At 40.4% G+C, this 18,864-nt stretch overlaps 1 protein-coding gene across 5 annotated transcripts in view; it reads right to left on the bottom strand.

The window, feature by feature from the left end:
• Positions 1-2,906: 2,906 nt before the first annotated feature.
• Positions 2,907-18,864, bottom strand: part of CDK19 (cyclin dependent kinase 19) — a 218,374-nt gene continuing 202,416 nt past the window's right edge. For all 5 annotated transcript variants that reach the window (XM_023206026.3, XM_023206028.3, XM_023206029.2 and 2 more), the window contains 5 exons: positions 16,523-16,595; positions 16,049-16,146; positions 15,325-15,403; positions 14,343-14,609; positions 2,907-7,613 (listed from right to left, as the gene is read on the bottom strand). In XM_023206026.3, the coding sequence (XP_023061794.1) occupies positions 7,482-7,613; positions 14,343-14,609; positions 15,325-15,403; positions 16,049-16,146; positions 16,523-16,595 (649 nt within the window). In that variant the 3' untranslated portion in view covers positions 2,907-7,481. The remainder of the gene's footprint in view (positions 7,614-14,342; positions 14,610-15,324; positions 15,404-16,048; positions 16,147-16,522; positions 16,596-18,864) is intronic.

The raw sequence follows: 18,864 nt of genomic DNA, 5'->3' as shown, positions 1-18,864 counted from the left end.
CTTTTATCTAACACCATACCTAATGGTGAAATATGAAACACTTTCCCTCCAATATTCAGAACATTACAAGGTATTCACTCACACCAATTCTTTTGATATTGTATTAGGAGTACTAGTCCATGCATTTAGGCAAATAATAATAATAAAAAATAAAAGTTATACAGATTGGAAAGGGAGAAGTACAAGTGTCTTTTTTCACAGACGACGTGTTTGTGTATGTAGAAAACTAAAGGAATCCTTCCTCACACACACATAAACACTTCTAGAACAGTGAATTTAGCAAGGTTGCAGGCTATAAAGGCAAAAATGCAAAAAATGATTGTATTTCTATTTACTGGCAACAAATAAATAGAAAATGAAATTTTAAAAGTACCATTTCTAGTAGCATCAACATCTAGGAATAAATTAAACAAAAGATCTGCAGACCTCTACACTGAAATTTGTAAAACATTGCTGAGAAACACTGAAGAAGACCTAAATAAATAGAGAGATACATCATGCTCATGGACCACGAAACTCTATACTATTAAGATACCAGTTTTCTCCAAGTTGATTTATAGATTCAAGGAAATTCCAATCAAAACATAGCAGGTTTTATTTACAGAAACTGACAAGCTGATTTTAAAATGTATATGGAAATGTGTAGAATCTAGAGTAGCCAAAATAATCCTGCAAAGAAAAACAAAGTTGTAAGGCTTCCCCTACCTTGTTTTAAGACTTATTTTACAATTCCAATACTTAAAATAGTGAGGCCAGACATGGTGGTTCATGGTTGTAATCCCAGCACTTTGGGAGGCCGAGGCAGAAGGTTCACTTGAGCCCAGGAGTTTCAAATCAGGCTGAGCAACATGGCAAGACTTCATGTCTACAAAAAAAATAAAATAAAATTAGCTGGGTGTGGTGGCATATGCCTGTAGTCCCAGCTACTTGGGAGGCTGAGGTGAGAGGATCACTTGAGCCTGGGAAGTTGAGGCTGCAGTGAGCTGTGATCACGCCACTGCACTCCAGCCCGGGCAACAGAGTAAGGACTTGTTTCAATAATAATAATAATAATAATAATAATAGTGGCTTAGAATAGACAACAGTTAAATGGAACCGAATAAGAAGTCCGCAAATAGATTCAAACACATACAGTCAATTGATTTTTTAATAAGGCACAGTAGCATTTTTTGAAAAAACGTGTGCCGCAAAGAATGTGCTGAAGAGATACATTTTGATGTTTTAAGTCAACATTTTCATTTCTTTCCCCAATACTATATTCTCTCATTTAGAGAAATGAAATTTCCTTTTAGGTTTGTATGTTGCTTGTCCAAGCTGGTTTCCTATTGCCTACTAGATAAAATGATGCTATGCAAGGCTTTAAAATGCTTACCTTTAGGTAGCCAAAAGAAAGATGGCTTCTGGCTGAGTGCGGTGGCTCAGACGTGTAATCCTAGCACTTTGAAAGGCCGAGGTGGGCAGATTGCCTGAGCTCAGGAGTTGGAGACCACCCTGGGGGCAACGTGGTGAAACCCTGTCTCTACTAAAATACAAAAAATTAGCCGGGCTTGGTGGTGCATGCCTGTAGTCCCAGCTAATTGGGAGGCTGAGGCAGGAGAATTGCTTGAACCCAGGAGGCAGAGGTTGCAGTCAGCCAAGATTGCACCACTCCACTCCAGCCTAGGCCACAAAGTGAGACTCTATCTCAAAAAAAAAAAAAAAAAAAAAAAGGAAAAAAAAAAAAGCAAGCAAGCCAGGCATAGTGGCCTGCGCCTGAGAGGCTGAGGAAGGAGGATCCAGCGAGGCCAGGAGTTTGAGGCCACAGAGTGTTATGATCACACCTGTGAATAGCCACTGCACTTCAGCCTGGACAATACAGACCCCGTCTATCCAAAAGAAAAAAAAAAGTGACACCTCTTTCTAGTATTTTTATTATTCACAGAACAAAATTATGTTCATCCTTATCCATAAACAAATATTATATGACCCAGGAATTCTATGCAAGTGTACAGTGATGCTATGACTTACCATATTAAGCATCTGCTCCGTGTTGGGTATCTTGACAGCTGCTGGGAAAGAAGGGAAGAAAACTCAGGCCCTATCGACAAGAATTTACAATCTGCTGAGGTGATGGATATGACCTTTCCAGTTCTCCCAGGAGTGGTAAACGGTTTGTCCAGTCGTCTGCTTTCTCTTACCCAGATGGCTGGTGAGAAAGGCAGCTGAGGCCAAAGAACAGTTTTCCAGGAGAAGATCTATCCTACAAATAGCACAGCACTGAGTATAAAATTCGTGCCAAAAAGAGAAACAGCCAAGTGGGATGTGATTATTTTAAATAGAAATGAAAGCTCTGTACTTATGCCACTTAAACATTATTCAATTCACTCTGTGATGCCTTTGGATAGTGGAGTAACAACCATAGAAGACTCATCAAACGAATGATAGAAGGAGCAGCCAGGTACCACTGAGTGCTCTTATAAAACAAAAAACTCCCAATCCAACCCCATCCACAAATGCTTATTAGTCTTTTTCTAAAAATAATTCTAATTTACTTTTTTTAAAAAAAGATGTTTCTCCTGAAGATGTAAAAAACCTGCAGTTTTACTTATGAGGTATCTGTAAGCCTTGCTTGCTTTGCAGTATTATGACATCATAGCATCCTGAACAAAACAACATATTGGAACTCACAGAAGGACTTCGTATCTCTGCAGGACAAGTGTAATTATAAAAGCTTCTAGGCACACAGATAAAATTTTAACACTAGATGGGGTCTCACTATGTTGCCCAGTCAGGTCTCAAACTCCTGGCCTGAGGCAACCCTTCCACCTCAGCCTCCCAAACTGCTGGGATTACAGGCATAAGCCACTGCCCCCAGCCACTAAACCTTATTATAAGAGTTTTTTACATTTAAAAAATCCACACGGAAGCAAAGTCAATTAAATTTTATTTCAACCAAGAATATAAAATAAATGCAATGTAATTTATTTTAGTTTTAACAGTCATTTCAAAAAGGAAGTCAGGTCAACTCAAAAGCAGGAAACCCTCGCTCCAAAGCAGTAGCTCGTCTTGCACTCCATGGAGCAGGCCTTGCTGGGGCGCAGCAGCTCTAAGCACAAACCTCGCAGTGGAGCACGAAAAGCTACAGTTATCTCTATAATCATATAAAGGGGGATGCGTGCAGAAAATGACTGAAAAAAGAGACAAGAACAGGTACACTTCACAAATAGGAATTATAGGAATATACAAACTAGGCAGTTTAGAAAGGATATACTACATAACATATATAAAAAGTACTTTAAATTGTTGTTAAAAAGGACACCTTCAGTCCAGATTTTGTGTAATACTTTTAGTGTCTACACAGACAAATCTTTAAAAAAATTAAATAGTATTAATTTACTAAATATTTAGGAGATAACAGTGCATTAAGGGTTTTTTTTTTTTCATATAATACATACATATCACCCCTTTGCAGTGATAGCATAGAAGAGTAAGTATGGCCTTAGGTACAACACATTTTAAAAAAATCCTAAAACAATGAACTTTGTTATAAGATATTTATGACTATTCTTGAGGATTATGGGGACCTAAACTGCTATGTTTTATATAAAATGTTACTTGTACTTGAATCCTTCAAGCCTCTGTTGGTCTAACTGCCATTTCACTGCCTTTCTCTACTCTCTAGGAAGACATCACCACAGTTTTGGATTTATAATTTCCATCTAATTCTTCTTTCATTGTATAGTTTCTGCTGCATAAATTTACTCAAAAGCACATCAAGTTGCATGTCTTATTCTCCAACTATTTTTTTCCTTTCTTTTACCTTTAGCAGAGAAAACAGCATCATTTTAGAGGCATAGAGAACAAGTGGCAGTTGCTTTACCAGGAATGAGGCAGCACACATAGGTTAATGTCATCCCTTTCCATTCTTAAGAGTCCATTATGTTCGTAAGAGCAAAAGAGTAGTGCAGAAGGCCAAAATTCTAAGTACTAAAGTTTCAAAACCACACAGATACAAAAATATACATAAATCCTTGGTCTTTGTATGTCACTGCATGATCTACTTCATCACAAGGATTGTTTCAGCCTCATAGTATCAGCCCTGCTGCCAAAGCTACCTTATGTTCAGCTCCTCTGTCCTGCAACACTTGAATTCCTTTCACAAACACACACCTCCCCAGAAAGCTAACTCTGAAACTGGTTTGTAACATGGAGAGCAGAAAGCCTTCACTTGGATTCATTCCTTCCCGTCAATAACCCCTCCTATTTTGGGTGTTCCCATAGGCTGAGGGATGCCCCTCCTGTACCCTTGGGGGACATAATAGTATCTAATAAATTTCAAAGAGAAATGCAGTCATTTGGGGACCACAAAGGTAAAGTTTGCCCTCAAAAAGCTTCACAGGTCTTCTTAGAGGTCCCACGGTTTGAGGGCCCTTACGTGTGTTAAAAAGGCTTTGTTCCCGGCCGGGTGCAGTGGCTCACGCCTGTAATCCCAGCACTTTGGGAGGCCGAGGCAGGGGATCACCTGAGGTCAGGAGTTCAAGACGAGCCTGACCAAGAGGGTGAAACCCCGTCTCTACTAAAAATACAAAAATTAGTCAGACGTGTTGGTGGATGCCTGTAGTCCCAGCTACTCGGGAGACTAAGGCAGGAGAATCACTTGAACCTGGAAGGCAGAGGTTGGAGTGAGCCAAGATTGCACCACTGCACTCCAGCCTGGGTGACAAACTGACACTCCGTTTAAAAAAAAAAAAAGGCTTTGTTCCCCTTTAAAGAGAAAGAAAATGATCCAAAATTATTCCTAAGGGTAAAGGGAATCAGTGGGTAGCACTAACCCTGAGGCAAGGAAAGAGGAGAAAAGAGCCAGTACCAGTGCAGGGATAGGAACCCAGTCATGTGTGGAATGGAGATGTCTGGCTATGTCCTGGAGGATATTGTATACTGGGAGCAACTGATGAAATCCCCTTACAGTTTATATTTCAGTTCTGCCAGTAAAAGTCATTATACACAAGGAAAGCAGGGTAGTTCTGCGAATGTATAAGCAAAAGAACTATAACAATGCTGCTTATAAAGTATTAAGGGGCATAGTATTTTGGTTAACATATCTATTTGGGTTTGTCTTCTTTTATTAAAGGTAATCTCCCTTGAGAGCAGGAACAGAGCTTCTATTTTCCTTGCAATTTCCTACAACCACTTAGGAGAGTACGTTCTGCCTACAAGGACCACTCAATTGTTGTTAACAGGCTGATGTGAACATTTCAAAGATACATGGATGCCTTTTGTGATATTTAATCACTGGCTTTCTCTAAGGTAGACTGACATAGAAACCCTTCCATAATATTATTTACAGAACAGATTTGGGGATAGTAACTACCCAAGTGGGTTTAGAAGTAAACAAAAAGACCTTCATATTATAATACAGTTTCACTTATAAGTCAATCACATGGCACAGACATCCCAGGAGGGCTTACTGTCACAGAACAGATCACAAGCTCCTTAAGGACAGAAGTATGCCTTGTCCTCTGTGTTCTCCACCCAGCAGGGCACCGGGCACACAGTGAGGGTGCAGTGAGCATCTGATGACCAACAGCTCTGGACAGTGAGGTTTTAGGGCACATGATAAAACTGCATATAGGCAGCTACATTATGCAGAGGGCTGCTAATTTCTTATTTTAAAAAATGGAAGGGGTAAAACAGCAGGAGACTGTCAGAAACTCCTTCCAATGGAGCATGTAACCTGCTTCATCTTCAGTCTTGATGAGTGTCACTATGCAGACTTCATTATTATTAGTGAGCATGATTATGCTGAGATCAGTAAGGTCCTGGCTGGCTACAGTATCACATCAATAGTGCAAAATGTATACTGGCTTCTGTCTAATCTTATTTTACTTGTGTATGGACCCAGAGTATCATAACCAGGTAGATAAGTTCACAAAGAATAGTTTTTAAAAATGCATATAATTTGCATATACAATAATCAGCTATTTCTTCTAGCTCAAGAAAACATTTAAAACAAGGCTGGTGCTGCTAGTAGCATTCAGAAGAACACAGATTTCTTGCCCCTTACATTACAATGGGAGCTCTAAGTCTTTACATTTCCTTTTGACTCTGGGGAGTGAGGGGCTCCTTAAAGCAGCTAAGAAAGAACTCAGCCACTAATTCATAGAACATGGAAATGCAAATAATTCACGTTGTCTAGTAGAGAGTCTTACACTATCTGCCCATAGTTTTTAGGCACAATTATTAAGTTTTCTCCTAGGGGCAAAAGAAATCATTCAGTGCAATGAAAAGATTCTTGATAGAATTAAGTTTCAGTAACAACAGCAAAATTATGCATACATAATACATACTTTAAACATGAATAAAACCTAAATTTTTAACATGCTTTAAAAATAGTCACTCTATGTCTAATGCAAATACGAATGGAGAACACTGCTCTTTATTTTAAAAGCAGATTAATTTGCAGGCTTCTACTTGAGTACCCTTGATTATGTAAGGAAGTTGCTCACGCAGACCCAGATGTGAAGAAACCAATGGTTCTTTAGAGAAGCCAACTTTATGTACAATACACACTAAAAACTTTTCCTTCAAAGGGAAGTAACACGTCTTTTGATCAAAATTACTCCTTAAAGAAATCCTAGTGCAGTTGATACTCTCTTCAGCGTTTTGGTGTGGGCCATCGAGACTTTATTTCATCAAAGCTCTTGAAACCCTTTTTAAGGTAGACTTAGCTACATGAAGGTTAAAATTATAATTCTCAATTACTGAATGCTATTCAGAATAAGATGATGCTGGGAACTAAGTTCCATATGAATGATTATATAAAAATTACCACATACTTCAGTTCTTCATAGCATAAAGCATAGTAACTGCAAAGATCTAGGCAGTTTTTGGTTGTAGGTTTCCTCTGTCCCACCACTTGTCTTTTTATTAGACCTTCCCTGAAACTAGATAAATAAGAACGTAATAGTAAAGTACTTTGGGACAGTACGGTTTGTTTAAGACTTCCATGAGCAGAACAGTTATTGTCTGTGAAAACGTAGTGCTTTAAAAGGTGCATTTTTACCTGTGTTGCTAAATCAGTTCATGAAGTATAAAACTATACACCACTGGAATCCTGTTTCTAAAACATTAAAATCCTATTAAAAGAGCTTTGAAAAGATAAACCATAGTGATTGCTACAGCATGAGAAAGGTGCACCAGGAAATCCTTCAAAAAAATGCTGAAGGTTACAGAAGTGCTGGGATTAGATCAGACGCTTTATCAGAGAAGTCACAATGGAACACATGCAGGGAAGGGGTGCTGGGGAAACTTCACAAGAATCTTCTTTAAGTCAATGAAGAAGAGATATCAGTCCTGCAAAATGCTCAGTATATAAGGTTTTCCTCCCACGTGTGTGAGTTTTAAATGGCATCATAGTTTGCATCTTTTTGGTTCTTTTCAATGCAGACATATTGCTGGAGTCTGTGCTCTGGGCTGGGCTGGCCTGGCCCAAGGGGAGCTTGTCAGTACCGGTGGGCCTGGTGAGATGGGTGGTACTGTGAGCTCTGCTGAGACGAGGAAGAGTAGCCAAGTGTGCTCTGGGACTGAGAGGATCCCTGAACGTTGCTTTGGTAATTCAGGCGAGAACTGGAGTGCTAGGAGAAAGAAACAGGAAAAGGGAATTACTAATGGAGGAAGAGGGTAACTCAAGATGCTAATCACAGTAGGATAGAGATATAAGCCGTTTTCATCATTAGGCTCCTGGTTCAGACCCACATAGTTGACAGCTAACTTAAGTTGTTAACACATTTTGGTTATCTGAAATGACAGCCTGCCACCACTGTAACCACACATTCTAGCAGGCATGAAGTTTGGCTGGATTTCTGTGGGAGATAAGCTACACTGGAAGGAAAGGAAGAGGGGAAATTTCAGCGGACCCGTTTCTCTTTATTCCAATTCTGGGGTGTTAGTTAATAGCTGAGATGTGCAAACAAGAATAATCAATTTGGCGTACTGAAATCAACAGTATTCATAATGTATACTGACATGCTATTATTTTTCCCATTATAAACAACAAAGCTGTGATTAAGAAACCATTATTTTAAAGCTAAGGGTTTTCAGAGGTAGAAGCTAGGGGCATCAGGAGTTCTACCTACAAGACAAAGTAAGGCAAGGTTAGCTGGAGTGTGGCAGCAACGTGGGTTTTATAAACTTCAGATAACATTTAGAATAGAGCAATTGTCATATATGATTGTCCTCAACAGAAGACAAAAAATGAATTTCAATTCAATGTATTTTTATTACATTAAATGAAACCTTCATCTTCATAGTACTAAGGCAAATATAAAAAAAATGTGTAAAAGGAAAAATCATCTATAGAGTAAGAACAGTATGTAAGAGATAAGCAAAGCTGGAATTAGTATCTTTGGCTATATTCAGAAGGCTGGTTTTTCTTGTGAGCAAAGTGGGAAAGAATATATGTAATAAATAATATATGTAATTGAAACTTCCTTAGCAAAGATGAAACAGCGAGAAAATTATGACAGTGCAAGAGATCTGATCTAACCAACTCCATCTTGCCTTTAACCTCCAAACTGTTCTTGGTCATTCCTGGGCATGGGCCAAGCTAACTTTGGGAGAAATTTAGTTTATAGTTTAAATGACAATAGCCCATCCCAAAACTAAACTGCCTTTATAAAACTACTAAAAGGCCACAAGTTTAGGATTATGAGAAAGGCCTGAATTCTGCTAAGATGTAGGTGTAGTTAAACAATTACCAGTCATTGTTCTGGAGGGCAACTGGCTACTCCCCAGTTACTCCTGTAAATAACATCACTATTGTCAGCCTTTTCAGATGTTTTCTCAGACTTTTGCATTTCAGATGACTCCACCCAGACTGAGACTCATGACTCTACCAATCCTGTGGCCCCCACCCAGAAGTGGACTCAGCACAGGAAGGCCGTTTTTCATACCCCTTTGATTGCATCCCCAACCAAGCAGCAGTATTCATTCCCTAGACCCCTGCCCACCAAAGTATCTTTGAAAGATCCTAGCCTCCAAATTTTTGAGGAGGCTGATAATAAAACTCTGATGTTCCATTTAGCTGGCCCTATGTGTATTAAACTCTTTCTCTATTGAAATTCCCGTCTTGATAAATTGGCTCTATTTGGGCAGCGGGCAAGAAGAACCTGTCGGGCAGTTACACTTTGAGTTAAAAATGTAAATGATCTTGAGGTAGCACTGGGGTTTAGGAAAGAAGAGATCAGCAAGGTCCTCCTATTCAGTGCTCAAAGGCTGCCAAACTGGACTTGGAACATGTGGTCCAAAATAACAGGGCACTAAGGTAGTTTTGGTTAAAAACAACTCAGTTTTGGCTGCACACAGTGGCTCACACCTGTAATCCCAGCACTTTGGGAAGCTGAGCTGGGCAGATCACCTGAGATCAGGAGTTCAAGACCAGTCTGGCCAACATGGTGAAACCCCATCTCTACTAAAAATATAAAAATTAGCCGGGCGTGGTGGTGGTGGGTCCCTATAGTTCTAGCTACTCGGGAGGCTGAGGCAGGAGAATCGCTTGAACCCAGGAGGCAGAGGTCGTAGTGAGTCAAGATTGGCGCCGCTGCACTCCAGCCTGGGTGACAGAGGGAGACTCCATCTCAAAAAAAAAAAAAAAAAAAAATCAAAACAAACAAACAAACAAACAAAAAAACACCTTAGTTTTGCTCCTTCCTAAGTTATACAACTGAATAGTTATGTTGGTTACAGAAGTCTTTAAAAATTTCAAATTTTAATTACATGTTTTATTTTGAAGTTTATTATGAAAAATGTTATTTCAACTCACGTTATTTAGGGCAATTTTGCCATAAAATATAATGTAAACATGTAAGAACCTAATGTGCTGTAACATAGCTTTTTTAATGACAAGGGGTTTTTTAGACAGAAAATAAGCCAATGTCCTGCTTTTCAAAGTGCTAACTGTACTTGCTTACAATACATTGATGAAGCAGCCCAAAAGCCTTGAAACTCTACTAATGGAACTGTTGGGGTACAGAAAACAATACCCCAAAATGAAGGCCTCAGGAGCAAAAGTTTTTCTCTGACCTTTTTGTGCCCTCTTGTCTCATAGTCCCATTCTCCCCAGAGCCAGCCATAGAAATTAGAATTCCCCTTCCCTAATGCAGGCCACAGAAACCAGAACCCCACTTCCCCAACACCAGCTGTGAAACCTAAAAATATTACTCTAACTTCCCCCCACCTTTCTGTGTAAAAACTGGCCATAAAAAATGATCTGGCATACCTTGTCTGACTATAGGTCATGAGACTCCTGTTCCAGAGGGGGTCCTGCCCCACACCCAGAGGCAGGAATGGGTGCTCAGTGAGGCCAACAGGAATCTGGACAGGCCGTGCTGGGTTTCCCTGCTCAGTCTATTAGTATCAGATCATAACCTTTCTGTCCAATCATGTTTCTACATGGCTGTCCACACTTTGTTGACCCTAAACCACAAAAAAATGGACAATTTCTGGCCGGGCGCAGTGGCTCACGTCTGTAATCCCAACACTTTAGGAGGCCAAGAAAGGTGGATGACTTGAGGTCAGGAGTTTGAGACCAGCCTGACCAACATGGCGAAACCCTGTCTTTACTTTTAAAAAATATACACAAACATAAACACACACACACACGCACACAAATTAGCCAGGAGTGGTGGTGAGTGCCTGTAGTCTCAGCTACTTGGGAGGCTGAGGCATGAGAATCACTTGAACTCAGGAGGTGCGGGTTGTAGTGAGCCAAAATCATGTAACTGCACTCCAGCCTGGGCGACACAGTGAGACTCTGTCTCAAAACAAACAAACAAACAAACAAACAAACCAAAACGACTACATGAAACACACTTTGAATTTCTGCTTCAAAACCTAGGACACCATTATATGCCCATTAACATACTAAATCACACACTCACCAGCACCATGACAGTTTCGAGAACACCCATATTTGGCATAAAAATGGGTGGCACCACAGTTCCAAGAAATCTCCACCTTTTTCCAGAAATTTTCATGAATATTCCACCCTTTGGTTAAAGAAACCCATAAAGATAGAAACCCAAACCAGACTGCATGACTCTCTATTTATTTATTTTTTTGAGATGGAGTCTCACTCTGTTACCCAGGCTGGAGTGCAGTGGTGCGATCTTGGCTCACTGCAACCTCTGCCTTCCAGGTTCAAGCAATTCTCCTGCTTCAGCCTCCCAAGTAGCCGGGATTACACGCTTGCACCACCACAACCAGCTAATTTTTATATTTTTAGGAGAGACGAGGTTTTGCCATGTTGGCCAGGATGGTCTTGAACTCCTGACCTCAGGTGATCCACCCACCTCGGCCTCCCAAAGTGTTGGGATTATAGGCATGAGCCACTGTCCCTTGCCAGATTCTCTCTTGAGTATACCCACACTCCCCTTTCTTGAGTCGTGTACTTTTCTCTCTGCAATAAATCTCCATACTTTTGCTATTTTTGACTCATCCTTTAATTCCTTCTCCCGATGGTGTTAGGAGCCTGGACACAGGGTGGGGTCGAGGTCCCACCAGCATTTGGGGACCTCCCTCAGCCCGCTGGTATCAATTTGTATGCCTTTCTGTCCTGGTAAGTAAGCAGTAAGGAGGAAGGGGCTCCAGGTGGGGAAAAACAATGAACAATTGTTCTGAGACACTGCTAGTCACAAACAACTGGTGGGCACGATGACCTCATTTGGCACACAGCTCCCTCCCACAAGACCCTGTAAACTTCCTTCCAGCCCCTGCTCTTTGCAGACAGCCCCTCCTCTGCTGTGCTGTCTGTTGCAACAACATATTTTCATACCTTCTGTAATAAATCTGCCTTTCTTTACCCAGAACTGTCTTGGTAAAAAACCTTGACTGCCTGAGACACTGGCCCTAGCTAGTCGCACTCATGACATTTTCTCCAATTAACCTGCCTTTTGTGAGTTGATTTTTCAGCGAACTTGCAGAGGGTGAAAAGAAAGTTTTTCCCGTGGCTCCTAGATGTTAGTATGAGTTGCAAGTTCTGTGTAATGGGACACCCGGCTGCCCCTCATGCCAGCCTCTCCAATTAAATAGTTGAGATATCTATTCATTTAATAGATATGTTGGAAGATTTATTATTTTTTTCCACAGACATCAGGACCCAGCTATGAAAGGTTTATTTTTAAGTAAACAGAATATGGACATAGAAAAGCATTTCAAAGAATTTTTGAATTTGGAAAAAAAAAAAAAAAGAAAGAGAGTAATCTGTCTATAACTGACTATAATTGGGTGACAAAGACTCTTTCCTTTGACAAAAGCTGTAGTCAGGCTCCTCTCGGGAGGTCAAGGTTTTTACCAAGAGGGTTCTGGGTAAAGAAAGGCAGGTTTATTACAGAAGGTATGAAAACATGTTGTTGCCGGGGGCAGCTCAGTAGAGGAGGGGCTGTCTGCAAAGAGGCTGTAGGGAAGTTTTACAGGGTAGTATTGGATGGAGCTATGTGAGTCTTCTGCTTGACTAGGCCTGACCTTGGGCTTTCCTGTCTTTGGAGAATCCTGTTAGAGCAAGAATCTTGCCAAGTTGGCTTGGCAAAAATCCCCCACCTTTAAGAGCTTATCACCCAGGCCTCCCTTCAGAGCAGGGTGGGGATCAGTAACTTTCCCTCCACTGATCCCCACCCTGCTCTTTGGTTATACATCTCCACTTGTCATGTGGGAGTCTGAATTGAGTCTAGTCTTCCTCCCCAACTGCCAGCCCCTCTTGCAGTGGTCCCTTTATGCACTGCCATGGCCCCGCCTTGAATAAAGTCTGCCTTACCAACTTTAACAAGTGTTTAGGCAAATTATTATTTTTTAACACAGGTTAGTATAATTCAATCAGAGACACAAAGATGAACCAGTATATAGTATTTGTTGCTCATATAACTGGCGGGGTGGGGGAGACAGATTTTATAACAAAATTCAAATATGCTCGTGCTACTACCCAGCTGGCAAGCTGTTTTTAGTAGATCAAACTGAAGCCCCAATTTGTTTAATTGGAACCAAGTGGAAGTATTATGTACTCTTCTGCTTGCAGGGATATTCTGAAGAGAAGTTTTTCAGAGAAGTAGTTGTGTGGAAACACATTAGTTTGTTGAGCTATTCAAAATGTAAAGGCAGTTCATGCAGCTATTTGTTATGTCTTTCTTGTTAAAGTTTCTCTTTATTGCAGTTCCTTATCAGTGAGTTTATGGTTCCCTTGCCAGAGGTTTTGTTTTCTATTATCTCTATCCTATGCACTCATCTCCAAGAGTTCCCAGAGGGACTGTGGTTCCAAACTTAAAACCAACAAACAAAAACACCAACAACAAAAAAAACAACTTAAGTTTTCCCTTCTTCCTAGATGTTTTCTTAACTTGTTACTACCTTGAAAAAAACGTTTTTTTCAAAATTTCCTATGGTTATCACAATGGGTATTTTTACCTCTCTCCAAATACCAATCCTTAGACTTAGCTCCTTTAATTTCCTGAATTAGTACTGCAATTGGTGTTCTCTTTTTATCTGAATAACAAAAAGTATTTTTTAGTCTCAAAATTATTTCTAATGAGACTTAACAGTTATTTCGGAAAAGCCTCAGTCTTAGCCCCCTTCTCTTCTTTATCTGTGTAGCTACTTCCTCCCAGGAAGAGCATATCTTTCTGAAGAATGCAATTTTGCCGGGCGCGGTGGCTCAAGCCTGTAATCCCAGCACTTTGGGAGGCTGAGACGGGCGGATCACAAGGTCAGGAGATCGAGACCATCCTGGCTAACACGGTGAAACCCCGTCTCTACTAAAAATACAGAAAACTAGCCGGGCGAGGTGGCGGCGTCTGTAGTCCCAGCTACTCGGGAGGCTGAGGCAGGAGAATGGCGTAAACCCGGGAGGCGGAGCTTGCAGTGAGCTGAGATCCGGCCACTGCACTCCAGCCCGGGCGACAGAGCAAGACTCCGTCTCAAAAAAAAAAAAAAAAAAAAAAAAAGAATGCAATTTTGTCCAAAGTAAGACACCACTCCCTTCCCCTTTTCAATTGCTTATCTATGTATCTTTTTCGGATACGCCAAAACTGCTAAGGCAGCTGTAAGGGTAAAATGATGAAATTTTCTTTTAAGGATGGGGGCACTGGCCTTCCTACCTTCCTCTCCTCAGGGTGTCAGGATAAACAAATCAGAATATGAGATATTTTACAATTACATGAAATATGATGAAAATCTTCCTCTTCATAGAATGTCTTAGAAACAGGATTGTACAGGTTGCACAAATGTAAGAGTTAAGTGTTACCTAACTCTAAAAGGATCTAGGATAAATCTTTTCCCCACTTCATAAAGCATATGAACATTAGACATTCAGGGAGTACCTGATAATCCGACGGCATCACAGGTCCGCCTGAGTTTGCGCCTGAAGGCCCTAGCCGTGGCTTCTTGTTTGGGGGCACCTGGTTCAGGCCGGAGTCCTGGCTGTGCTGCAACCCTGCTCCGGTGCCTCCGACCCCGGCCCCAGCCCCACCTGCGGTCCCGTTGGTCTGGGTGCTATTCTGCTGTGGCGGGGGCGCCTGTGGAGGGGCTGCTGCCTGCTGTGGAGGAGCTGTGGGCTGCTGATGCTGGTTCTGCTGCTGTTGCTGATTCTTTTAAGGGGAAAAAAGCAAGCTTGGTATGAAACCAAATTAACAGGAACTTTCTTTAATTATTTGATATGCACATGCGGCTGCTGACCAACCTGGGGGAGCAATCTATGTGGGACACTAGAGTCGTGGGGAGGACCGGAGAATGGAGCAGCCAGGGAACACAGTGTTCCCAAAGGGCAAGGCACCAAGCCCCAAACAGGACTGTCAATGACATTCATTTAGATTCCACAGTGATCCTCCAAATCAGTCACAGACATCTCACTGAAGGCCACAGGCACATCAGAAATACCTTTCTTATAGCTCATTAAAACAGCTATAAGAAATCTTTGCAATCATGATTCTCGAAAGGCAGAGCAGTCTGGAGAGTAAGCCAATATATCCAGTTAAGAGGAAAGAACAGAGTGATGCTAGCAAAAGCCAGCCTGCATAAAGGGGTGGCAGTGACACCAAACAAACAGAAAGAGCAAGAAGTAGGAATCCGGGAGCAGAACTGGCTGTGACATACACCGGAAGCTCAGGTATCGGTGAGCTGGTCATACTTCAAACTTCAAGGTACCTTTACAATCCCCAAACTTCCACAGAAAATAAGACACATTCAAATTTAATTAAATATTAGAAAAGGTGGTTAAATATATAGGAATTAAGGAATGATACCTAAGCTATCTTTTTGCCTCCCTCACTCTTTGGAAGTGAAAGTATACAATGCAGTTTATACCTTGTCACCTTTTTCTTCAGGATCATCTTCATTAAGGAATTCTCGTTTGGGGTATGGAATCTGGCAGCCGGCAAATACACTAAAAATCATTAAAAAGAAAAAAACATATCATGATCTAAAATCTGTAATATCCTTACCTTGTTAATTTAAAATTCCAATTTGTTTTTCTTCACTTATTTCCTACTCTTCATCTGTGGCTAGTGTTCAAATCTTGACTGCTGCTAGCTAGCTGACATACAGGACATAGAAGTTTCTCTATACTAACTTCATTAGCACCAAAAATAACTTAATTTGTATTTGCCTTAAGAAAAACTGCACCTCTTATAGATGAAAACACAAAGTCTATACTTGGGGGTAAAAAGGATGGAGGAGTAGAGGGGTTTTGTAGTGCAGTGGACATGCTCTGGAAGACAGATTAACTTCTGTTACCTGCTGGTTTGGCTGAATTTCTGATCCGGCCAATTGGTCTGTAAAGGTCTTACCTGTTCTCAGCTTTAGTTTTGATCGTAAAACTGACAAATGGTCGTTCCTAAAATACTTGTTTTCATTCATACCTCTCTACAGCTTTGCCTGTTTCAAAATGTGGAAGCTTTCTCTTGAGCAGTCTTTAGGTGGCATCGCTGAAAAAGTTAAATATTTCAGTAGCAAGTGCTTCCCTTGCTTTCAAACACCACGCCACCTCCTCAGCCTGGAGCAAAGGACACAGAAAAGACGGGACACATACTCTAATGTTGGCAAAGGGTCCTCCTGAAAATAGGGATCCTGCAGAGCTTGCTCCGAGGTAATTCTCTTGGTTGGATCCATGGTCAGGAGTTTCTGAAGCTAGAGTGACACACAGGAAATGCAGAGCACATGAAAAGGTTGTTTACAAGTCAACACCTTGCCTTTTGTATTCCTGTGTAACAGGATTAATATAAAATACATTTTGTATAGCTCACTGCAGATTAAGCATTCTACATACTTTTATGTGAAACTGGCAGAAATCATCAGCATGAAAGCCCTTTTAAAGTTCATTTTCTGCTGATAAATCATTTAAAGTGAAGGCTGAAATATAAGGGTGACATCTCAACAAAAAATATTTAATTTTGCCCCAGCATCCACCAATTTCTTTTGTTTCTAAAGAGGAGGAACAGCTGAGTAAACAGAAGGCGAGAGTTGTGCTGAGAATCAGATTTCAGTCTGGGAGAGAAGCACCTACCAAGAGGAACACTTTGCTGTCAGGCTTGACCTTGTGTTTCTCCATGTACTTTATGAGGCTACTGTTGGCATACCTGCAAGGACACGCACAGTCACACATCACTGGGAACACTCATCCAATTGATATTTTTAACGAAAGCTCCAAGATTGGCTTTCCTATAAGGTATGTGTTTAAGACATTGTTTTTTCTGATTAAGAAGGAACACATTACCAAATACTAGCAAATGTGTGAAGAAATAGGAACTGTCACACGCAACATGAGAGTTTATACTGTTAAAATCCCTTTGGAAAACAGTTATGCATTAACCATTAGTGTTGAAAATGTGTATAGCCTATGACCTAGCAACTCCATTTCTAGGCACAAACCTGAGTCAAAGGATGCTTTTGCACATGTATATCAGGATACATGGATAAAAATGTTCTTAGCAGCCTTTTAGTAATGGCCATATATATATATAGACGACCCAAATGTCCATCAACTGAAAAATGGGTACGTTTTTATATATTCACAGAATGGAATGTTATACAACAGTAAAAATGAATATGCGAGGTTAAGTGAGGAGAAAAAGCAAGTTGGAGAAGAAAATACATAATATGTTACCATTTATAAAAAGTTGAAAGACAATAAATTGAACAATAATTTTTAGAGATACATAAACATGTGGACTAGAACTATAATAAAAACTGTGGGATGATAAACTCAAATGCAGAACACTCAGAGTCTATCCTCTGGGAGGGAGGTGGATAGGGAGATGGGGCATACACAGTGCTGTAGTAATCTTAGTGATGTTCTAATTCTTAGGTTCAGAGGTGAGCAAAGGGGTATTCATTTTATTATTCTAAATATACTATATATGTTTTCATTGTATATTCTTTCCTACATATGAAATATTTCAAATTGAAAAGGTCTAAAAATAGGTAATATATGTTCACGATAAAAAGAATTACAGAATATAGAAAGTATAAGGAAGAAAATTAAAATCACTCACAAGCCACTCAGTGACCAAAAAACCACTGACAAAATTTTTATAATGTCCTTTGGCGTTTTGTGTGTGTGGCATATACATACATGGTATAAACACAGGAATTTTTGCTTTGTTTTTATAAAATTGGAATCCTACTATAAAAATTGTCTTAGCTTTTTATTTAATATTGTTCCATAAACATTTTCCCTTGTCAAATACTCTTCAAACTTATTATTTTGAGTGGCTGCCTATCTCCTACTGGTACGGGTATTACTCGTTTCATAATAACTGTGGCATACAAGTCGTTATAGCTAAATCTGATATGCATGGCAGGGAGCCGATACTGCCTAGCGGATGAGACTCAGAGACCCCTACTAGATCCTGATTCAGTCATTCACCAATCGTGTGACCTTGGGCAAGTTAGTTAACCTCTATGAAAGCCTTAGGTTCCGAATCTGAAAAGTGGAAACTGTAATTATACCTACCCTATAGATTTGCTAGGAAGATCTTATGAAAAAATGTGGGTAAAGGGTTTAGCACCACCCTGGTATAGAAGAAGTACCCATCTATTTGTAGTAGCTCTGATTACTTCCACAGGATAAATTCCAGGAATTATCAGGTCAAAGGGCATGCACATTTTAAAGTCTTTTTTAGGTGCTCTAGAATCTCACTACACAAATGTAGCCTTTACCAGCAACCTGGGCATCACCTGAGAGCCTGCATTAGAAATGAAGGTTCTTAGTCCTCACCCCTGATTCTGACTCAGAATCTACATTTTTAACAAGGTCTCCAGGTGGTTTGCAGGTACGCTGAAATTTGAGAAGTACTCATCCTCACCAGTAGCATATGAGTAATAATTTTTTAAAAATAAAAATAGAGATAGGGTCTAACTATGTTGCCCAGGCTAGTTTCAAACTCCTGGGCTCAAGATCTTCCCGACTCAGCCTCCCAAAGTGTGGGGATTAAAGACATGAGTGAGCCACTGTGCCTGGCCAGAATGTCCATTTTATTGTACCCTTGCCAACAAGGTACCATACAACGTTAAATGAAAATTACTAGTTTGGTTTTGGGTGTTTAAAGAATTTATAGAACATTCAGGTTGGGATTCCATAAGGCAATTAGATGAATGATTTTGAAACTTGGAAAAGTGAACAAGTAAGATACATATTGGGAGTTATCCACATAATTGATGGTAAATTGTGGCCATCAAAATCATGACATCTGACTGGGAAAGTATCCAGAGTGAGAGGAGAGCCCAGGATAGAACCTTGATATTAGCACTGTCCTTAAGAGATGGATACAGGCAAAGGACCCCACCAAGGATTGGGAGAAAAAGGGGTCAGAAATGATCAATGCCATTCTCTATTTCTCTTAATGA

This window comes from Piliocolobus tephrosceles, chromosome 5 (assembly GCF_002776525.5).
Source record: "Piliocolobus tephrosceles isolate RC106 chromosome 5, ASM277652v3, whole genome shotgun sequence".
NCBI classification, from domain to species: domain Eukaryota; kingdom Metazoa; phylum Chordata; class Mammalia; order Primates; family Cercopithecidae; genus Piliocolobus; species Piliocolobus tephrosceles.
The sequence above is the reverse complement of the archived record's forward strand: the minus strand, read 5'-3'. Positions and strand labels throughout refer to the sequence as shown.